The following is a 25022-nucleotide window of genomic DNA, read 5'->3' on the forward strand; positions in this document are numbered from 1 at the left end:
GGGAGCCATTTGGCCACCTGGCAGAAGATACTTCCTGGTAGAGGGCTGAGCTAGTGCAAAGACCCCAATGCAGGAGTGCTGCATGTGTTTGAGGAAAAGTGAGGCTAGTGTGGCTGGAAAGGGTTGGGTTGGAGTGGGGTGAGGGGCAGTGAGGAGGGAAGGAGAGAGTGTGTGGGCAGGCAGGGAAGAGAAAAAATCTTGTAAGGATCTGTGAATCCTTAGTAAGCACTTTGGACATTACTTAGTAAAATAGTGACCTTTGCTGGTTCTTGGACAACTCCATGGAGCCATATGCTTACTGAGGTGGGCCAAGGAGGCCCTTGAGATGCTAAGATTGTTTCGGTTATGCCACTAACTCAGAAACTCTAAAAGGCACATCACATGCCCAAATAGCTGTGGAATAGATAGCTTGACTATAATTTGGTGTTTCCAAAGTGTTACAGTAGGACTGAAGGTGCTGAAGGGTGAGTTTTGTATGGTATTTTATATCTAAGATTGAAAACACTGTTTCTGTTTAAATATTTGTTAAAGCAATTGTTTAAATGAGATATCAGAAATTCTAGAAAACGACTTTTCATATAGGCTGAAATAGGTATAATTTCAAGTTGTAAAAAATGTTGGGAACCAAGGAACAGTGGTATTTATAGTAACTGGTGCCCATAATAGCTCATTGTTGGGCTCTGAAACCTTTATTACCTCTCCTTAGGAGAATGGGATGGCAGAGTATATATATATAAAGTATATATGAAAATATGATATCATATATTATATATTTATTTATATATGAATTTAATACTCTGTGACATAACAAAATACCATAGACTGGATGGTCTAAACAACAGAAATTAATTTTCTTTCTGTTCTGTAGATTCTAAGACCAAGATTAAGGTGCCAGCAGAGTTGGCGTCTGGTGAGGACTGTCCCCTTGGGTTGCAGATAACTGTCTTCTTGCCATGTGCCCTCATGGCCTTTCCTTGGGTTGTGCCTGTAGAGAGAGAGTGAGCTCTCTGGTGTCTCTTCTTATAAAGTCATTAATCCTGTAGGATCAGGCCTCCCCACTCATGACCTCATTTCACGTTAATTATTTCCTAGGAAGACCCATCTCCAAATACAGCCACACTGGGGGTTAGAGCTTCAACAAATGAATTTTGGGGGAATACAAAATAGGAAGATGATTTAAAAAATTCCCATATTAATGAAGTTAGGAACTAGGGTTTTTCAGTTTCTCTCCACAAAACTAATTTTGTAAGCTTTCATCTCAATCACCAAGTTCAATGCCCTACATGTAGTAGGTAGTAAGAGCTTAATGAATACTTATTGGACAATAATGGGAGATCCTCTGCTTTAATGGAAGATTTGGATTGTCAGATTCCTCAGTTTCAAGACTTTTGTTGTATCTTTGAAGGCAGTGTCTGTTAAATGGGTTAGAACTTTGATCTTAGAGTTGGGAATAAATAACCTAGATTTACTAAAGACAGTAACCTAGAATTAGACAAAAGTGCACAGATTTAGGACTTGAGCCCACACAATGCATTAAGCTGCCTGACAGCTCAGAGCTTCATCTGATGTTCAGTCACAGCTCTGCTTACCTTTCCCAGTGGGCAGACTTGCTGTCTCTGCTGGTCCCGCTCTGGGTTTCCGTTTCTATTTTGCATGGAGTTACAGGCATGTGGTTATAGGCTTTGTTTTACGTGCTTCTCTTCTCCTGCCACTCAGGTCCAAGCTCCCATCATCTTTTACCTAAGTTATTGCAGTGGCTTCATAACTTGTCTCCCTGCTTTGATCCTTTCCCTGAAGGTGATTGTCTACCTGGTAGCTGTCACAGACCTCTGCTTCAAACCCTTCTGATGGATTCTCATCTCACTCTCAAAAACAACAACAACAACAACAACAACAAAAGAAATCTGAGGTCCTCATAGTGGCCTGTGAGGAAGGCTTTGCATGTTCCCTCTTATGCACATCACTCCAGTCATGGTGGAGTTGGCCCCCAAAACACCAAGCATATTTCCACCTCAGGACCTTTGCATTTGCTGTTCCCCTTCCCTAAACACCATTTCTCCAGGATCTCTATGGCTTGATCCCTCTCTTCATTGAATTTTTGCTCTAGTGTCACTTTATTGCAAAGGTATGCCCTGACCATCCACCATAAGATACCAACCTCTGCTGCTTATCACTGCCTGTTATCCTTACTCTGCATTCACCCCAATACTTACTTATCTATCACTACTTGACTGATTGTAAACATACATATGTGTTTAATGCATCCTTCCCTACTAGAATGAAAGTTCCATGAGGGCAAGACTTCATTTTATTCGTGACTTATTCCCCAACACCCAGAACAGTGCTTGCATGTGGTAGGCACTCCATATATATACATATGTGCTTCATTGAATAAATGAATGACTGAAGCTGACCTAAGTCTTTTTTCTGGAAGAGCACAATGTAATAAAATAAAATTAATTCTTTGTTGTTAATGGTTCCCCCTGTTTTCCACGTGAGCTTCTCAAATAAGAACTCTTTGTATAATGTCTACAAAGTACTTTGAATTTCCCCAGGAATTGAAAGCTCTCAGCCAAAATAGGATATGGATTTTTTTTTTCAGATATATAAAAATCTTTGATTTTAGACTTGAAATTTGGCTGAAAATATTCATGTGGCATTTGTATTTTTAAAGGTAAGAAAAAATTTAGGCAAACACCCCTGTCATTCTGAAGAATTCCTGTTATTAGCTCAAAACATGATTGTATGGGAGGCAATTTGCATGGCTAGAATATTCATTAGTATAAAAAAAGTAAAGTAAGTTGCTAAGAATAGTTAATTAAATCTATATACATATTCTTTATTCATTTATATCATATAAGCAATATTTTGCCAATATTTAGATTAACAATTTAACTTAATTCCAGTTGTGATATTCAGAGTAGATTCAGAAGTGGGAAACTGGCTTAATAACAAAGGTGGTATCACTTGGAGCTCATTAGATTTCCATGTAATAATAAAACCTTTACAAATAATTTCTGTTTCTGCTACAGGTTGGGTTATGCAAGAATCTCCCATGCTGAACTGAGTGATTCAGAAATTCAGATGGCAAAATTTAGGATCCCTGATGACCCCACTAATTTTAGAGACAATCAGAAAGTGGTCGTAGACCACAGAGAAGTTCCCAAGAAAATTCATTTTAATCCCAGGTGAGTTCCTTTATGTTGTAGTTCAGTTATAAGCTACCACATCCCTCTATGGAACCTACATATTCCCTCAAAATGAGCTAAAAATTATATCTTCTCCTAGAGGTTTATTCGGGGTAAGGGAGCCTGTGACAAAGATGATAAAATCTGGTTGGGGTTGAAGTTATGGTGCTTGCTTTCTGGAATCAAGAAATATGTTGTAACCTCAGGTTAAAAAAGCTAACATTATCATCATCACCATCATCATAACTGCCACCCCCACAATAGCTAGTATTTGAATGCTCCTATGTCCCAGACCCTATTATAGGTGCTTTTTGTGTTATCTCAATTAATCCTTATTGGCTGGTCCTCTTATTATCCCTGTTTAATAGATGAGGAAGCTCAAGCTTAAAAACATGAAGTAACTTCACTGGGGTCACATGGCCAGTCAGTGATGGAACTAATAAGTGGGGAGAAAGCCTGTTAGCATCATTGGGTTGATGGGATTCTCAACTCTGGCTGCACATTAGATTCACCTGGACAGCTTTTGAAGAATACCACTGCCTGTTGCAATCTCAGTCTCTGATAAAACAGATGTTAAACCAACAAAGTTCAAAAGAGACAAAGAAGGCCATTACATAATTGTAAAGGGATCAATTCAACAAGAAGAGATAACTATCCTAAATATGCACCCAATACAGGAGCACCCAGATTCATAAAGCAAGTCCTTGGAGACCTACAAAGAGACTTAGACTCCCACACAATAATAATTGGAGACTTTAATAGCCCACTATCAACATTAGACAGATCAACAAGACAGAAAGTTAACAAGGATATCCAGGAATTGAACTCAACTCTGCAACAAGCGGACCTAACAGACATCTACAGAACTCTCCACCCCAAATCAACAGAATATACATTCTCCTCAGCACCACATTGCACTTATTCCAAAATTGACCACATAGTTGGAAGTAAAGCACTCCTCAGCAAATGTAAAAGACCAGAAATCATAGCAAACTGTCTCTCAGATCACAGTGCAATCAAACTAGAACTCAGGATTAAGAAACTCAATCAAAACTGCTCAACTACATGGAAACTGAACAACCTGCTCCTGAATGACTACTGGCTACATAATGAAATGAAGGCAGAAATAAAGATGTTCTTTGAAACCAATGAGAACAAAGACACAACATATCAGAATCTCTGGGACACATTTAAAGCAGTGTGTAGAGGGAAACTTTTAGCACTGAAGGCCCACAAGAGAAAGCAGGAAAGATCTAAAATTGACACCCTAACATCACAATTAAAAGAACTAGAGAAGCAAGAGCAAACACATTCGAAAGCTAGCAGAAGGTAAGAAATAACTAAGATCAGAGCAGAACTGAAGGAGATAGAGACACAAAAATATCCTTCAAAAAAATCAATGAATCCAGGAGCTGGCTTTTTGAAAAGATCAACAAGATTGATAGACCAAAATGGATATCTGGAGCAAGATGGCTGAATAGGAACAGCTCCAGCCTCCAGCTCCCAATGCGAATGACACAGAAGAAGGGTGATTTCTGCATTTTCAACTGAGGTACCGGGTTCATCTCACTGAGGAGTGCTGGACAATCGGTGCTGGTCAGCTGGTGCAGCCCGACCAGCAACAGCTGAAGCAGGACAAGGCATCACCTCACCTGGGAGGTGCAAGGGGGAAGGGAATCCCTTTAGAAATGGAGACACACAACACCTGGAAAATCGGGCAACTCCCACCCTAATACTGTGCTTTACCAAAGGTCTTAGCAAATGGCACACCAGGAGATTATATACCACACCTGGCCAGGAGGGTCCCACGCCCACGGAGCCTCCCTAATTGCCAGCACAGCAGTCTGAGATCTAACTACAAGGCAGCAGCGAGGCTGGGGGAGGGGTGCCAGCCATTGCTGAGACTTAAGTAGGTAAACAAAACCTCTGGGAAGCTCGAACTGGGTGGAGCCCACTGCAAGTCAAGGAGGCCTGCCTGTCTCTGCCTGTTTCTGCCTGTCTCTGCCTGTCTCTGCCTGTCTCTGTAGACTCCACCTCTGGGGACAGGGCACAGTGAAACAAAAAGCAGCAGAAACCTCTGCAGATGTTAATGACCCTGTCTGACAGCTTTGAAGAGCAGTGGATCTCCCAGCACAGAGGTTGAGATCTGAGAACGGACAGACTGCCTGCTCAAGGGGGTCCCTGACCCCTGAGTAGCCTAACTGGGGGACATCCCCCTCTAGGTGCAGACCAACACCTCACACCTCAAAAGGTGGGGTACACCCCCGAGACTAAGCTTCCTGAGCAAGAATCAGAAAGCAGCACTCACTATTCAGCAATATTCAATCTTCTGCAGCCTCCGCTGCTGATACCCAGGCAAACAGGGTCTGGAGTGGACCTCAAGCAATCTCCAACAGACCTACAGCTGAGGGCCCTGACAAGTAGAATGAAAACTAACAAACAGTAAGGACACCCACACCAAAACACCATCACTACCTCACCATCATCAAAGACCAAAGGCAGATAAAACCACAAAGATGAGGAAAAAGCTGGAAATTCAAAAAATCAGAGCATATCTCCCCCTCCAAAGGAACGCAGCTCATCACCAGCAATGGACCAGCTGGACAGAGAATAACTTTGATGAGTTGAGAGAAGAAGGCTTCGGCTGATCAAACTTCTCAGAGCTACAGGAGGAACTACGTAACCAGTGCAAAGAAACTAAAAATCTTGAAAAAAGAATGGAAGAATGGATAACTAGAATAATCAATGCAGAGAAGGCCATAAATGAACTGACAGAGATAAAAACCATGACACGAGAAATATGTGAAAAATGCACAAGCTTCAGTAACTGACTCGATAAACTGGAAGAAAGAGTATCAATGATTGAAGATCAAATGAATGAAATGAAGTGAGGAGTCTAGAGAAAAAAAGGAAAAAGAAATGAACAAAGCCTCCAAGAAGTGTGAGATTATGTGAAAAGACCAAATCTACATCTGATTGGTGTGCCTGAAAGTGACGGGGAAAATGGAACCAAGTTGGAAAACACTCTTCAGGATATCATCCAGGAGAAATTCCCCAACCTAGTAAGGCAGGCCAACTTTCAAATTCAAGAAATACAAAGAACGTCACAAAGATAATCCTTGAGAAGAACAACTCTAAGACACGTAATTGTCACAGTCACCAAAGTTGAAATGAAGGAAAAAATGTTAAGGGCAGTCAGAGAGAAACATCGGGTTTCCCACAAAGAGAAGCCCATCAGACTAACAGCAGATCTCTCAGCAGAAACACTACAAGCCAGAAGAGAGTGGGGGCCAATATTCAACATTCTTAAAGAAAAGAATTTTAAACCCAGAATTTCATATCCAGTCAAACTAAGTTTCACAAGTGAAGGAGAAATAAAATGCTTTACAGACAAGCAAATGCTTAGAGATTTTGTCACCACCAGGCCTGCCCTACAAGAGATCCTGAAGGAAGCACTAAACATGGAAAGGAACAATCGGTACTAGCCATTACAAAAACATGCCAAAATGTAAAGACCATCGATGCTAGGAAGAAACAGCATCAATTAACGAGCAAAATAACCAGCTAATACCACAAGGACAGGATGAAGTTCACACATAAAAATATTAACCTTAAATATAAATGGACTAAATGGTACAATTAAAAGACACAGACTGGCAAATAGAATAGAGTCAAGACCCATCAGTTTGCTGCATTCAGGAGACCCATCTCACATGCAGAGACACACATAGGCTCAAAATAAAGGGATGAAGGAAGATCTACCAAGCAAATGGAGAACAAAAAAAAAAAAAAAAAAAAAAAAAGCAGGGGTTGCAATCCTAGTCTCTAATAAAACAGACTTTCAATCATCAAAGATCAAAAGAGACAAAGAAGGCCATTACATAATGGTGGTCAAGGGATCAATTCAACAGGAAGAGCTAACTATCCTAAGTATATGTGTGCCCAATACAGGAGAACCCAGATTCATAAATCAAGTCCTTAGAGACTTACAAAGACACTTAGGCTCCCATACAATTATCATGGGAGACGTCAACACCCCTGTCAACAACACTGTCAACATTCAACAGATCAACAAGACAGAAAGTTAACAAGGAAATCCAGGAATTGAACTCAACTCTGCAATAAGCGGACCTAATAGACATCTACAGAACTCTCCACCCCAAATCAACAGAATATACATTCTTCTCAGCACCACATTGCACTTATTCAAAAATTGACCACATAGTTGGAAGTAAAGCACTCCTCAGCAAATGTACAAGAACAGAAATTATAACAAACTGTCTCTCAGACCACAGTGCAATCAAACTAGAACTCAGGACTAGGAAGCTCAATCAAAACCGCTCAACTACATGGAAATTGAACAACCTGCTCCTGAATGACTACTGGGTACGTAACGAAATGAAGGCAGAAATATAGATGTTCTTTGAAACCAATGAGAACAAAGATACAACATACCAGAATCTCTGGAACACTTTAAAGCAGTGTGTAGAGGGAAACTTTTGGCACTAAACGCTCATAAGAGAAAGGAGGAGATCTAAAATTGAAACCATAACATCACAATTAAATGAACTAGAGAAGCAAGAGCAAACACATTGAAAGCTAGCAGAAGGCAAGAAATAACTAAGATCAGAGCAGAACTGAAGGAGATAGAGACAAAAAAACCCTCCAAAAAAAATCAATGAATCCAGGAGCTGGTTTTTTGAAAAGATCAACAAAATTGATAGACTGCTAGCAAGACTAATAAAGAAGAAAAGAGAGAAGAATCAAATAGACACAATAAAAAATGATAAAGGGGATATGACACCGACCCCACAGAAATACAAACTACCATCAGAGAATACTATAAACACCTCTGTGCAAATAAACTAGAAAACCTAGAAGAAATAGATAATTTCCTGGACACTTACACTCTCCCAAGACTAAACCAGGAAGAAGCTGATTCCCTGAATAGACCAATAATAGTCTCTGAAATTGAGGCAATAATAAATAGCCTACCAACCAAAAAAAATCCAGGGCCAAACGGATTCACAGCTGAATTCTACCAGAGGTACAAGGAGAAACTGGTACCATTCCTTCTGAAACTATTCCAACCAATAGTAAAAGAGGGAATCCTCCCTAACTCATTATATGAGGCCAACGTCATCCTGATACCAAAGCCTGGCAGAGACACAACAACAAAAAAAGAGAATATTAGACCAATATCCCTGATGAATATCGATACAAAAATCCTCAGTAAAATACTGGCAAACCGAATACAGCAGCATATCAAAAAGCTTATCCATCATGACCAAGTGGGCTTCATCCCTGGGATGAAGGCTGGTTCAACATATGCAAATCAATAAACATAATCCAGCATATAAACAGAACCAAAGACAAAATCCACGTGATTATCTCAATAGATGCAGAAAAGGCTTTTGACAAAATTCAACAGCCCTTTATGCTAAAAACTCTCAATAAATTTGGTATTGATGGAACATATCTCAAAATAATAAGAGCTATTTATGACAAACCCACAGCCAATATCATACGGAATGGGCAAAAACTGGAAGCATTCCCTTTGAAAACTGGCACAAGACAGGGATGCCCTCTCTCACCACTCCTATTCAACATAGTGTTGGAAGTTCTGGCTAGGGCAATCAGGCAAGAGAAAGAAATCAAGGGTATTCAATTAGGAAAAGAAGAAGTCAAATTGTCCCTGTTTGCAGATGACATGATTGTATATTTAGAAAACCCCATCATCTCAGCCCAAAATCTCCTTAAGCTAATAAGCAACGTCAACAAAGTCTCAGGATACAAAATCAATGTGCAAAAATCACAAGCATTCTTATACACCAGTAACAGACAGAGAGCGAAATCATGAATGAACTTCCATTCACAATTGCTTCAAAGAGAATAAAATACCTAGGAATCCAACTTACAAGGGATGTAAAGGACGTCTTCAAGGAGAACTACAAACCACTGCTCAGTGAAATAAAAGAGGACACAAACAAATGGAAGAACATACCATGCTCATGGATAGGAAGAATCAATATCGTGAAAATGGCCATACTGCCCAAGGTAATTTATAGATTCAATGCCATTCCCATCAAGCTACCAATGAGTTTCTTCACAGAATTGGAAAACACTGCTTTAAAGTTCATATGGAACCAAAAAAGAGTCCACATTGCCAAGACAATCCTAAGTCAAAAGAACAAAGCTGGAGGCATCATGCTACCTGAGTTCAAACTGTACTACAAGGCTACAGTAACCAAAACAGCATGGTACTGGTACCAAAACAGAGATATAGACCAATGGAACAGAACAGAGCCCTCAGAAGTAATACCACACATCTACAGCCATCTGATCTTCGACAAACCTGAGAAAATCAAGAAATGGAGAAAGGATTCACTATTTAATAAATGGTGCTGGGAAAATTGACTAGCCATAAGTCTAAAGCTGAAACTGGATGCTTTCCTTACTCCTGATATGAAAATTAATTCAAGATGGATTAGAGACTTAAATGTTAGACCTAAAACCATAAAAACCCTAGAAGAAAACCTAGGTAATACCATTCAGGACATAGGCATGGGCAAGGACTTCATGTCTAAAACACCAAAAGCAACGGCAACAAAAGCCAAAATTGACAAATGGGATCTAATTAAACTAAAGAGCTTCTGCACAGTGAAAGTAACTACCATCAGAGTGAACAGGCAACCAACAGAATGGGAGAAAACTTTTGCAATCTACTCATCTGACAAAGGGCTAATATACAGAACCTACAAAGAAGTCAATCAAATTTACAAGAAAATAGCAAACAACCCCATCAAAAATTGGGCAAAGGATATGAACAGACATTTCTCAAAAGAAGACATGCATACAGCCAACAGGTACATGAAAAGATACTCATCATCACTGGCCATCAGAGAAATGCAAATCAAAACCACAATGGGATACCATCTCACACCAGTTAGAATGGCAATCCTTAAAAGGTCAGGGAACAACAGTGCTGGAGAGGATGTGGAGAAATAGGAACACTTTTACACTGTTGGTGGGATTGTAAACTGGTTAAACCATTGTGGAAAACAGTGTGGCGATTCCTCAAGGATCTAGAACTAGAAATACCATATGACCCAGCCATCCCATTACTGGGTATATACCCAAAGGATTATAAATCATGCTGCTATAAAGACACATGCACAGGCATGTTTATTGTGGCACTATTCACAATAGTAAGGACTTGGAATCAACCCAAATGTCCATCAGTGACAGACTGGATTAAGAAAATGTGGCACATATACACCATGGAATACTATGCAGTGATAAAAAAGGATGAACTCATGTCCTTTGTAGGGACATGGATGCAGCTGGAAACCATCATTCCCAGCAAACTATCACAAGAACAGAAAACCAAACACCGCATGTTCTCACTCATAGGTGGGAATTGAACAATGAGATCACTTGGACTCTGGAAGGGGAACATCACACACTGGGGCCTATTATGGGGAGGGAGGCAGGGGGAGGGAAGGCATTAGGAGTTATACCTGATATAAATGACGAGTCGATGGGTGCTGATGAGTTGATGGGTGCAGCACACCAAATGGCACAAGTATACATATGTAACAAACCTGCACATTGTGCCCATGTACCCTAGAACTTACACTGTAATAATAAAAAAAAGATAGTAAAAAGAAATGCGAATCTTCAAAAAAAAATCTATCAAATAAAAAAAAGATTGATAGACCACTAGTAAAACTAATAAAGAAGAAAAGAGAAGAATCAAATAGATGCAATAAAAAATGATAAAGGGGATATCACAACCAATCCCACAGATATACAAACTACTATCAGAGAATACTGTAAGTACCTCTTCACAAATAAACTAGAAAATCTAGAAGAAATGGATAAATTCCTGGACACATACACCCTCCCAAGACTAAACCAGGAAGAAGTTGAATCTCTCAATAGAGTAATAACAGGCTCTGAAATTGAGGCAATAATTAATAGCCTACCAACAAAAACAGTCCAGGACCAGATGGATTCACAGCTGAATTCTACCAGAGGTACAAGGAGGAGCTGGCACCATTCCTTCTGAAATTATTCCAATCAATAGAAAAAGAGGGAATCCTCCCTAACTTATTTCATGAGGCCAGCATCATGCTGATACCAAAGCCTGGCAGAGACACAACAAAAAAAGAGAATTTTAGATCAATATCCCTGATGAACATCGATGCAAAAATCCTCAATAAAACACTGGCAAAGCGAATCCAGCAGCACATCAAAAAGCTTGTCCACCATGATCAAGTGGGCTTCATCCCTAGGATGCAAGGCTGGTTCAACATACGAAATCAATAAAAGTAATCTAGCATATAAACAGAACCAAAGACAAAAGCCACGTGATTATCTTAATAGATGCTGAAAAGGCCTTTGACAAAATTCAACAGTGCTTCATGCTGAAGACCCTCAATAAACTAGGTATTGATGGGACATATCTCAAAATGATAAGAACTATTTATAACAAACCCACAGCCAATATCATATGGAATGGGCAAAAACTGGAAGCATTCTCTTTGAAAATGGGCATAGGACAGGGATGCCCTCCCTCATTACTCCTATTCAACATAGTGTTGGAAGTTCTGGCCAGGGCAATCAGACAGGAGAAAGAAATAAACGGTATTCAATTAGGAAAAGAGGAAGTCAAATTGTCCCTGTTTGCAGATGACATGATTGTATATTTAGAAAACCCATTGTCTCAGCCCAAAATCTCCTTAAGCTAATAAGCAACTTCAGCAAAGTCTCAGGATACAAAATCAATGTGCAAAAATCACAAGCATTCTCTTACACTAATTACAGACAAACAGAGATCCAAATCATGAGTGAACTCCCATTCACGATTGCTTCAAAGAGAATAAAATGCCTAGGAATCCAACTTACAAGGGACGTGAAGGACTTCTTCAAGGAGAACTACAAACCACTGCTCAACGAAATACAGGAGGACACAAACAAATGGAAGAACATTCCATGCTCATGAATAGGAAGAGTCAATATGAAAATGGCCATACTGCCCATGGTAATTTATAGATTCAATGCTATCCCCATCAAGCCACCAATGACTTTCTTCACAGAATTGGAAAAAACTAATTTAAAGTTCATATGAAACCAAAAAAGAGCCCACATTGCCAAGACAATCCTAAGCCAAAAGAACAGAGCAGGAGGCATCACGCTACCTGACTTCAAACTATACTACAAGGCTACCCTAACCAAAACAGCATGGTACTGGTACCAACACAGACATATTGACCAAGGGAACAGAACAGAGGACTCAGAAATAATACCACACATCTACAACCATCTGATCTTTGACAAATCTGACAAAAACAAGAAATGGGGAAAGGATTCCCTATTTAATAAATGGTGCTGGGAAAACTGGTTAGCCATAAGTAGAAAGCTGAAACTGCATCGCTTCCTTACACCTTATACAAAAATTAATTCAAGATGGATTAAAGACTTAAATGTTAGCCCTAAAACCATAAAAACCATAGAAGAAAACCTAGGCAATACCATTCAGGACATAGGCATGGGCAAGGACTTCATGTCTAAAACACCAAAAGCAACAGCAACAAAAGCCAAAATTGACAAATGGGATCTAATTAAACTAAAGAGCTCCTGCACAGCAAAAGAAACTACCATCAGAGTGAACAGGTAACCTCCAGAATGGGAGAAAATTTTTGCAATCTACTCATCTGACAAAGGGCTAATATCCAGAATCTACAAAGAAGTCAATCAAATTTACAAGAAAAAAACAAACAACCCCATCAAAAAGTGGGCAAAGGATATGAACAGACATTTCTCAAAAGAAGACATGCATACAGCCAACAGACACATGAAAAAATGCTCATCATCACTGGCCATCAGAGAAATGCAAATCAAAACCACAATGAGATACCATCTCACACCAGTGAGAATGGCAATCATTAAAAAATTAGGAAACAACAGGTGCTGGAGAGCATGTGGAGAAATAGGAACAGTTTTACATTGCTGGTGGGACTGTAAACTAGTTCAACCATTGTGGAAAACAGTGTGGTGATTCCTCAAGGATCTAGAACTAGAAATACCATTTGACCGAGCCATCCCATTACTGCATATATACCCAAAGGATTATAAATCATGCTGCTATAAAGACATATGCACAGGCATGTTTATTGTGTCACTATTCACAATAGCAAAGACTTGGAACCAACCCAAATGTCCATCAATGACAGACTGGATTAAGAAAATGTGGCACATATACACCATGGAATACTATGCAGTCGGAAAAAAGGATGAGTTCATGTCCTTTGTAGGGACATGGATGCAGCTGGAAACCATCATTCTCAGCAAACTATTGCAAGGACAAAAAACCAAACACAGCATGTTCTCACTCATAGGTAGGAATTGAACAATGAGAACACTTGGACACAGGAAGGGGAACATCACACACACGGTCCTGTCGAGGGGTGGGGGGAGGGGGGAGGGGAACATTAGGAGATACACCTAATGTAAATGACAAATTAATGGGTGCAAGACACCAACATGGCACATGGATACATACGTAAGAAACCTGCATGTTGTGCACATATACCCTAGAACTTAAATTATAATAAAAAATAGAATAAAATAAAATAAGCAGCAAAAAAAATTATTAATTAAAAAAAATACCACTGCCTGGGACCAACCCCAGACCAATTTATCAGGACCTCCTGGTGTGGTACCTGGGCTTTGGGATTTAAAAAATTATTTTCAGTTTATTTTAATGTGCAGTTAGGATTGAGACTATGGATCATGGATAATTCATTTACATTGCATGTGAAAAATTCATTACCATGTGAAATATATATATATATATTTTGAGATGGAGTCTTGCTCTGTCACCCAGGCTGGAGTGCAGTGGCGCGATCTCAGCTCACTGCCACCTCTGTCTCCTAGGTTAAAGCAATTCTTCTGTCTCAGCCTCCTAAGTAGCTAAGACTACCGGTTCATGCCCTGATGCCTGGCTAATTTTTGTATTTTTAGTAGAGACAGAGTTTCACCATATTGGTCAGGCTGGTCTCAAACTCCTGACCTCAGGTGACCCACCTGCCTTGGCCTCCCAAAGTGCTGGGATTACAGATGTGAGTCACCATGCCTGGCCTTGTTTTGTTTTTAGAAGAGAAATCTATTTGCAGCAAAACATACGAGATGGAGTATGTGCTCTTTTCTCCCCCATGACTGGATAGTGAGAGGAAACTTCTACATAAAGTCAAACACAGAGCATATCGTATACATTATTATTATTTGACATTTCTATCATTTTACCAGCTAATAGCTATAGACATTTCTCATTTTGTTGGGGGAAGAAAGAAATTTCTCCATTCTCTTTTTCTTCCTTGTCCCTCCTTACAACAAGAAAAAATTGTACCAAAGTGTAGGTGATGAATATGAGGAGAATTATCACCAAGTCTCAATTTGTTCCAATTCCTGTATTGATCTTACCCTGTGTAAGTGTAATGTGACTAGGAAAAGCCTGGGCCCTGGGGTCATTTGTCTGGCTCAAATTCTCACTCTTGCCAGTGAACAGCTGGGCAACTGTGGGCCAGTTGCTTAACCTCTCTGAGCCTCAAGTGCCTCATCTAAAAATGGGAAAAATAGTAGTGGTTACCTCCTAAGGCTATATGAAGCATGCATGGCACAAAAAGTTGTTAGAATAGTGCATAGTGAATGCTTGTGGTTTAACAGTAGCTGCAAAAGCAACCTTAGAATTTCCACTAGTAATGGTAGAAGTAAAATAGAAGGATTCCCTCCTTTTGCTTATTGAGATGGTTTCTTGAAGCTAGAAAATCAGGGAAGGAAAGGATTTTCTTGTGTCATTATTCTTTATGTAGCAGGAGTGCAGAGAAATCCAAATAAAATATTTTTGGCTAACCACAATGGCAGATTGATCCAAACCAACTGTGAAGGGAGCTAGATTTGCTTTCTCACTCAGTTTAATTATGAAAATAACAAAGGCATAAGTAGAAGGCATGTCTTAATTTTAAAACTGTGATGAGAGTATTTAAGATCTACTCTCATAGCAATTTTCAAATATACAATACATTATTATTAACTACAGTCACAATGCTTTACAATAGATCTCCAGAAATTTTTCATCCTGTCAAATTGAAACTTTGTATCATTTCACCAACATCTTCTCAACCCTCATCTCCCCCAGCCCCTGGCAACCACCATTCTACTCTTTGCTTCCACGAGTTCAATTTTTTTCAAATTTTACATATAAATGAGATCATGACGTATTTGCCTTTCTGGGTCTGGATTATTTCACTTAGCATGATGTCCTCTAGGTTCATCCATGTTGTTACAAATGACAAGATTTCTTCTTTTCAGGCTGAATACTATTCCATACATACACATGTTTGTGTATAGCTGCATTTTCTTTATCCATTCATCTGTCAATGGACACTTAGGTTGATTATATTTCTTGACTCCAGTGAAAAATGCTGCAGTGAATGTGGGAGTACAGATATTTCTTCAATATTAATTTCTTTCATTTGGATATATACCAAGAAGTGGGATTGTTGGATCATATGGTAGTTCTATTTTAAATTTTTAAAGGAACTTTTGTAATGTTTTCCACAATGGTTATACTAATTTGCATTCCCCACAACAGTGAACAAGGGTTCCTTTTGCTGTACATCTCCTGCCAACATTTGCTGTCTTGCCTTTCTGGCACTAGCCATTTTAACAGGTGTGAGGTGATGTATCGTTGCGCTTTTAATTTGCATTTCCCTGATTAGTGATGAGCATTTATTCACATACTAGCTGGCTACTTGGATGTCTTCTTTTGAGAAATATTTATCCATGTTTGTTTTCTTGCTATTAAGATTTTTGAGTTTCTTATATATTTTAGATATTAGCCATGTATTAGATATAGGTTGAACATCTCAAGTAAAAAAATCCAAAATTCAGAATGCTCCAAAATTCAAAACTTTTTGAGCACGGACACAGTGCTCAAAGGAAATGCTTGGGGCATTTCAGATTTTGTACTTTTGGATTTGGGATGCTCAAACAGTAAGTGTAATACAAATTTTCCAAAAAATGAATCCAAAATCTGAAATACTTCTGGTTCCAGTGATTTTGGATAAAGAATACTCAACATATATATGGTTTGTAAATATATTCTCTCATTCTGTAGGTTGTCTCTTCACTCTGTTGATTGTTTTCTTTGCTATATAGAAGCTATTAGTTTGATACAATCCCATTTGTCTATTTTTGCTATTGTTTCCTTTGCTTTAAGGATCATATTAAAAAAATCATTGCCCAGACCAATGTCAGAAATTTTTCTTGATGTTTTCTTCTAGCAGTTTCACAGTTTCAAGTCCCCAAATCTTTAATCTATTTTGAGTTGATTTTTGTATATGGTATGAGGTAAGAGTCCGATTTCATTCTTCTGCATGTGGATACCCAGTTCCCCCACCACTGCTTATTGAGAAAGTTGTCCTTTCCTCATTGTGTGTTTGGGGTACCTTTGTCAAAGATCAATTGACTGTAAATGTGTGGATTTATTTCTAGGCTCTCTATTCTGTTCTATTGATCTATAGATCTGTTTTTATGCCAGTACCATGCTGTTTTAATTACTACAGGTTTGTTGTGTATTTTGGAATCTGATAGTGTGATGCCCTCAGCTTTGTTCTTTTTGCTTATGATTGCTTAGGCTACCTGAGGTGTTTTGTGGTCTTATACAAATTTTAGGGTTGATTTTTCTATTCCTGTGAAAAATGTCATTGGAATTTTGATAAGGATTACTTTGAATCTGCAGATTGCTTTGGGTAGTATGAATATTTTAACAATATTGATTATTCCAATTCATGAACACAAGATATGTTTCCATTAATTTGTGCTCTTAAATTTCTTTCATCATCATTTTATGGTTTTCAGTGTACAGGTATTTTACCTCCTTGGTTAAATTTATTCCTAAGTATTTTTTGATGCTATTGTAAATGGGATTGTTTTCTTGATTTCTTTTTCCAATCGTTCATTGGTAGTATATAGAAATGCTACTGATTTTTATAAGCTGATCTTGTATCCTGCAAATTTACTGAATTTATTAATTCTAACAGTTTTTCAGTGGAGTTTTTAGATATATATATAAAATATTATATATATATAATACATATATATATTCTTGTCATCTGCAAATAGGGACAATTTAAATTTTTCCTTTCCAATTTAGATGTATTTTATTTCTTTTACTTGCTTAATTGCTCTAGCTAGGACTTTCAGTACTATGTTGAATAGAAGTGCTGAGAGTGGGCATCCTTGTCTTGATCCTGATCCCAGAGTAAAAGCTTTAAACTTTTAATCACTGGGTATTGATGTTAGCTGTGGGTTGTCATATATGGCCTTTGTTATGATGAGGTCTATTTCTGCTATGCCTAATTTGTTGAGAGTTTTTATCATGAAAAGTTCAAATTTTCAGATGCTTTTCTGCATCTATTGAGATGATCACATGATTTTTGTCTTTTACCCTGTTAATACATTGTATCATATCTATTGGTTTGCATATATTTAACTATCATTGCATCCTAAGGATAAATTCCCCTTGATCATGGTGTATGATCCTTTTAATATACTGTTGAATTCAGTTTGCTAGCATTTTGTTGAGGATTTTCTACATGTGTGTTCATTAGGGATATTGGCCTATAATTTGCTTTTCTTGTAGCATCCTTGTCTGGCTTTGGTAACAGGCTAATAATGGCCTCATAAACTGAATTTGCAAGTGGTCCCTCCTCTTCAATTATGAAAGAGTTGGAGAAGGATGGGAATTAATTTTTCTTTCTTCTTTTCTTCTTCTTCTTCTTTTTTTTTTGAGATAGAGTCTCACTCTTGTCACCCATGCTGGAATGCAATGGCATGATCTCAGCTTACTGCAACCTCTGCCTCCCCGGTTCAAGCAATTCTCCTGCCTCAGCCTTCTCAGTAGCTGGGATTATAGGCACCTGCCACCATGCCCAGCTAATTTTTGTACTTTTAGTAGAGATAGGGTTTCACCATATTGGCCAGGCTGGTCTTAAACTCCTCACCTCAGGTGATCTGCCTGCCTTGGCCTCTCAAAGTGCTGGGATTACAGGCATGAGCCACCATACTTGGCCTAATTTTTCTTTAGATGTTTTGTAGAATTCACCAGTGAGGCCATTGGATCTGGGCTTTTTGCTTTTGAGGAGGTTTTTGATTACTGATGCAATTTCCTTATGCATTATTGAACTGTCCAGATTTTGAATTTCTTCATCTGTCAGTCTTGGTAGATTGTTGCTATGAACTCGTCCATTTCTTTCTTTTAGGCTATCCAATTTTTTGGCGTATTATTGCTCATAGTAGTCACTTATGATTATTTGTGTTTCTGCGGTATCAGTTTAACATTTCCACACTGATTTATAATTTTATTAATTTGATTTTTCTCTCTTTCTTAGTAAGTCCAGCTAACAGTTTGTCCATTTTATCTTTTCAAAAAAACAACTCTTAGTTTCATAGACATTTTTTAAGTTTTCTATCCTCTATTTCATTATTTTTGCTCTGATATTTATTATTTTCCTTTCTTTTGTTGACTTTGGGCCTTGTTCTTTTTCTGCTCCCACAGGTATAAAGTTAGGTTGTTTGATGTCTTTATTTTTTCATAATGTAGGTGTTTATTGCTACAAAATTTCCCTTTTAAAATTGTGTTTGCTATGTCCCATAAGTTTGGGTATATTGTGTTTCCATTTTTATTTGTCTCAACAAAATTTAAATTTTTCCTTTTGATTTCTTCTTTGATCCATTATCTGTTTAGGCAAGTGTTGTTTAATTTCTACATATTTGTGAATTTTCCAATTTTCCTCCTGTTATTGATTTGTAATTTAACTATTGTTGTTGGAAAGGATACTCAAAATGATTTCAGTATTCTAGAACTTGTTAAGGCTTGTTTTGTGGCCTAACATAAGTTTTGTCCTGGAGAATGTTCCATGCATTTATGAAACCCCAAAGTCTGAGACAGGTCTCAGTCAATTTAGGAAGTTTATTTTGCCAAAGTTATGGATGCACACCTGTTACACAGCCTCAGGAGGTCCTGAAGATATGTGCCCAATGTGGTCAGAGCACAGCTTGGTTTTATGTATTTTAGGGAGACATGAGATATCAATCAACATATGTAAGATGAACATTGGTTCAGTCCAGGATGGCAGGACAACTGGAAGCAAAGGCAGGACATCTCGAAGCAGGGAGGAGGCTTTCAGGTCATAGATAAGAGACAAATGGTTACATTCTTTTGAGTTTCTGATTAGCCTCTGCAAAAGAGGCAGTCAGATATGCATTTATCTCTGTGAGCAGAGGGATGACTTTGAATAGAATGGGAGGCAGGTTTGCCCTAAGTGGATCCCAGCTTGACTTTTCCCTCTAGCTTAGTGATTTTGGGGCCACAAGATTTATTTTCCTTTCACTTGCACCTGAAAAGAATGTATATGCTGCTGCTGTTGGATGAAATGCTCTCTCTATATGTTAGGTCGATTTGGTCTATAATGTTGTTCAAGTCTACTGTTTCCTTGTTGATTTTCTATTTGGATGATTTATCCATTGTTGGAAGTGGGTTATTGAAGTCCCCTACTACCATTGTATTGCTGTCTAGTTCTCCCTTCAGTTCTGTTAATATTTTCTTTATATATTTAGGTGCTCTGATGGTGGGTGCACATATATTTATAATTATTATATTATATTGATGAATTGAGCCCTTTAGTACAATGACCTACTTTGTCTCCTCTGACAGTTTTTGACTTAAAGTCTAGTTTGTCTAAGTAGAGCCACCCCTCATCACTTTTGGTTATCATTTGCATGGAATATCTTTCCAAACCTTTACTTTCAGTCTATGTATATCCTTCAAGCTAAAGTGAGTTTTTTTTATAGGCAGCAATTTCTTATAATTTATTTTTTTAAATCCACTTAGCCACTCTGTCTTTTGATTAGAGAATTTAATCCATTTACATTTAAAGTAATTATTGATAGTTAAGGACTTAGTATTGCCATTTAAAGAATTGTTTTCTGACTGTTTTACAGTTCCTTCATTCTATTCTTACTCTTTTCCCTTATGATTCGATGATTTTTTGGTAATAGTATGCTTTAATTGCTTTCTCTTTATCTTCTGTGTATCTACCATAGGTTTTATATTTGTAGATACCATGAGTCTTACATAAAACATAATTATTTATTTTCAGCTGGAAACAACTTTGTCTGCTGCATATAAAAACTCTGAGATTTAGCTTTTCCTCCCACTACATTTTATGTTATTGATGTCACAATTCATGTATTTTATATATCATGTACCCATTAACAAATTTTTGTAGTTATGTTAATACTTCTGTCTTTTAACTTTTACACTAGAGTTTAAAATGATGCTGCATAAGTATTAAAGTATTAATGTTTTCTGAATTTGACTATATTGTTAACTTTACAATAAGTTTTACACTTTCACATTGTAAATGTCCTTTCATTTCAGCTTGAAAAACTCCCATTAGCATTTCTCACAGGGTGTGTCTAATGATGATGAACTCCTGCAGCTTTTGTCTCTTTGGGAAAGTCCTTATCTCTCCTTGTCCCTGAAGGACAGCCTTGCTATATAGAATTATTGGTTGGCAGAATTCTTGTTTTCTTTTAGCACTTTGAATACATCATCTCAATTTCTTTTGACCTGCGAGGTTTCTACTGAGAAATACACTGATAATCTTATAGGGGTTCCTTTGAATGTTTTTTCTCTTTGTTTTTCTCTTACTGCTTGCAAAATTTTCTTTTTGTCTTCGATTTTTAAAAATTTGATTATAACGTGTCTTGGTGGCAATCTCATTATATTTAATATATGTGGGGGTGCTTTGGGCTTCATGGATCTGCATGTTAATCTTCCTATCCAAATTTGGAAAGTATTCAGCTGCTTTTCTTTAAATAAGATTTCTTCCCCGATTTCCTTCTTTCTCTGCTTCTTCTGGAACACCAATAAGGTATATTGGTTTACTTAATGATGACCTATAATTTCTTTAGGCTATCTTCACTTTTTCACTCTTTTTTCTGTTACTCTGGTTGGGTAATTTTGAATGACCATACTTTGAGCTCTCTGATTCTTCTGCTTGGTTGAGTCTGTTGTTGAATCTCTTCATTAAACTTTTCAGTTTAGTTATGATGTTTCTTAGCTCTAGAATTTCTGTTTGGTTCTTTTTTATGATTTCTATCTCTTTATTGAACTTCTCATTCAGTTCCTGTACTCTTTTTCTTATTTTGTTTAGTTGTCTATCTGTGTTCTCTTGTAGCTCACTTAGCTTCAAGATGATTACTATTTTATTTTGTTTTTATTACACTTTATGTTCTAGGGTACATGTGCACAATGTGCAGGTTTGTTACATATGTGCACATGTGCCATGTTGGTGTGCTGCACCCATTAACTCATCAATTACATTAGGTATATCTCCTAATGCTATCCCTCCCCCAACCCATGACAGGCCCCAGTGTGTGATGTTCCCCTTCCTGTGCCCAAGTGTTCTCATTGTTCAATTCTCACCTACGAGTGAGAACATGCAGTGTTTGGTTTTCTGATCTTGTGAAAGTTTGCTGATAATGATGGTTTCCAGCTGCATCCATGTCCCTACAAAGGACACGAACTCATCCTTTTTTATGGCTGCATAGTATTCCATGGTGTATATGGGCCACATTTTCTTAATCCAGTCTGTCATTGATGACTGGGTTAATTCCAAGTCTTTGCTATTGTGAATAATGCTGTAATAAGCATACCTGTGCATGTGTCTTTATAGCAGCATGATTTATAATCCTTTGGGTTATAAATCCCAGTAATGGGATGGCTGGGTCAAATGGTATTTCTAGTTCTAGATCCTTGAGGAATCGCCATACTGTTTTCCACAATGGTTGAACTAGTATACAGTCCTGCCAACAGTGTAAAAGTGTTCCTATTTCTCCACATCCTCTCCAGCACCTGTTGTTTCCTGACTTTTTAATGATTGCCATTCTCACTGGCATGAGATGGTATCTCATTGTGGTTTTGATTTGCATTTCTCTGATGGCTAGTGATGATGAGCAATTTTTCATGTCTGTTGGTTGCATAAATGTCTTCTTTTGAGAAATGTCTGTTCATATCCTTTGCCCACTTTTTGATGGGGTTGTTTGTTTTTTTCTTGTGAATTTGTTTGAGTTCTTTGTAGGTTCTGGATATTAGCCCTTTGTCAGATGAGTAGATTGCAAAAATTTTCTCCCATTCTGGAGGTTACCTGTTCACTCTGGTGGTAGTTTCTTTTGCTGTGCAGAAGCTCTTTAGTTTAATTAGATCCCATTTGTCAATTTTGGCCTTTGTTGCCATTGCTTTTGGTGTTTTAAACATGAAGTCCTTGCCCATGCCTATGTCCTGAATTGTATTGCCTAGGTTTTCTTCTATGGTTTTTATGGTTTTAGGGTTAACATTTAAGTCTTTAATCCATCGTGAATTAATTTTTGTATAAGGTGTAAGGAAGGGATCCAGTTTCAGCTTTCTACTTATGGCTAACCAGTTTTCCCAGCACCATTTATTAAATAGGGAATCCTTTCCCCATTTCTTGTTTTTGTCAGGTTTGTCAAAGATCAGTTGGTTGTAGATGTGTGGTATTGTTTCTGAGTCCTCTGTTCTGTTCCCTTGGTCAATATGTCTGTGTTGGTACCAGTACCATGCTGTTTTGGTTAGGGTAGCCTTGTAGTACAGTTTGAAGTCAGGTAACGTGATGCCTCCAGCTTTGTCCTTTTGACTTAGGGTTTTCTTGGTAATGCAGACTCTTTTTTGGTTCCATATGAAGTTTAAAGTAGTTTTTTTCCAATTCTGTGAAGAAAGTCATTGGTAGCTTAATGGGGATAGCATTGAATCTATAAATTACCTTTGTCAGTATGCCCATTTTCACGATATTGATTCTTACTATCCATGGGCATGGAGTGTTCTTCCATTTGTTTGTGTCCTCTTTTATTTCATTGAGCAGTGGTTTGTAGTTCTCCTTGAAGAGGTCCTTCACATCCCCTGTTACTTGCATTCCTAGGTGTTTTATTCTCTTTGAAGCAATTGTGACTGGGAGTTCACTCATGATTTGGCTCTCTGTCTTTCATTGGTGCTTCAAGATGATTATTTTGAATTTTTTATTAGTCAGTTTTTAATTAGCATCAGTTACTTGTGCTTTATTTGTTATTTTGGTGGTATCATGTTTCCTTGATTATTTGTGATCCTTGTGGACATGCCCTGGTTTCTGCACATTTGAAAAAGTGGGTACCTCTTCTACTCTTTACAGATTGGCTTTGGCAGGGAAAGCGTTTACTAGTTGGCTGGTCCAAAGATTCTCAGTGGGCTATCTAGCTGGGCTCATGCATGGGCTTATGCTAGAGTTCTTGGGCAGACTTGCTTGGTGCCTGGGTTAGCAAGTGGATAGGCCTTGTGTCTGGGTCTATGGGGTCAGTCTGGTGCTGGGGTCCATTGGGATGGGCCCAGAGCCTGTGTCAATAGGGACTGGACTTGAATTCTGGGTCCATGACAGCCAACCTGATTCCAGGAGTAGGTGTGTGGGGTTAGGCCTTGAGCCTGAGTCTGCAGGAGCCACCCTGGTGTTGAAATGAGACTGGTGCCTGGGTGCATTGGGATAGACCTGGAACTTGGGCCCATGAAGCCTGGGCCTCCTATGTTGAACCAGTGCTGGGGTCTCCTATGGTGGGCCTGTACTCTGGAATTGCTGGAGCTGGCCTAGATTCTGTTACCTGGGGCTGCAGGGACTGGTCTGGAGCTGCAGTGCATTAGAGCCTGGGTTCACAGGGCCCAATCTGGAGCCTGGAACTGGCAATGCTAACCTGGTGCCTGGGGTTATGTGGGGTGGCCTGGAGCTGGTTGCATAGGGGCCAGCCTAGCACTGGGGTAGGCTTGGAGGCTGGGACTGTGGGTATTGCTCTAGAGGCCAGGTCCATGGGCACTGGAGTCAGGGACCACAGAGTTGGTCGGGAGCTGCGGCAGGCCTAAAGGCTAGGTCCATGTGTTCTAGCCTGGAGTCTGGGGATTTTCGGGGTGTCCTGGCACTGGTGCCAGTCTGGAGCCTTGGGTGGGCCTGGAGCCTGAATTTGCTAGGGCCAGTTTAGGGCCTGGGGTTGTTGGGGATGGCCTCATGTTTAGGTTGGCCTGGAAGCTTGTTCTGTGGGTGCCAGCCTGGTGCTAATGTTCATTGGCCTGGACTTGGTGCTGGGGTCTGTGGCAAAGTTGGGTGCTTACTTCACTCCTTTCAGCCCGTGAAGAGTATCTATCTCTCTACTTACTGTGCTCCTAGTCTTGGGGGAGGAGTGATAGAAGTAATGTGAAGTTGTCCTTCCTACCCTTCTCAATGAGCCTTTTCTTATTTCTGTAATACATTCAAGTGCTATACTCTCTCATCTGAAATCTTTAACTCTTGTGAAGATATTTTTATGCATGGATAGTTGTTCAAATGGATGTTTCTACAAGGAAAAGCACTGGAAAGTCCTATTTTATCATCTTGCTGACATCACTCTTGTATATATCTATACATCACACAATTATCCCACCTTTGTAAATGTGTGACACATATATGTATGTATGTATATCTGTGTGTACATGTGTGTTTTTGTTCTATTTGCTAATCTGATTATTTCATCCAACTAGTATATTATGAACTTCATTCCGAAATAAAGTATTCTTCTTCAAATATTTTTTAATGATTGCATAATATTTCATTGTATGGATGCACCAAAATTTAGCTAATCAATTTTGTTATTTTTCCATATTTATTATTTTATTATTATAAAAAGTCTTCT

General features: G+C 38.6%; 1 protein-coding gene across 5 annotated transcripts in view; it reads left to right on the forward strand.

Annotated features, from left to right (window-relative positions):
* Window positions 1-25022, forward strand: part of CWH43 (cell wall biogenesis 43 C-terminal homolog) — a 125495-nt gene that overhangs the window by 63881 nt on the left and 36592 nt on the right. For all 5 annotated transcript variants that reach the window (XM_078003396.1, XM_078003398.1, XM_015138362.3 and 2 more), the window contains exon 15: window positions 3033-3188. In XM_078003396.1, coding sequence (XP_077859522.1) covers window positions 3033-3188 — 156 coding nt within the window. The remainder of the gene's footprint in view (window positions 1-3032; window positions 3189-25022) is intronic.

This window comes from Macaca mulatta, chromosome 5 (genome assembly GCF_049350105.2).
Source record: "Macaca mulatta isolate MMU2019108-1 chromosome 5, T2T-MMU8v2.0, whole genome shotgun sequence".
Classification (NCBI taxonomy): domain Eukaryota; kingdom Metazoa; phylum Chordata; class Mammalia; order Primates; family Cercopithecidae; genus Macaca; species Macaca mulatta.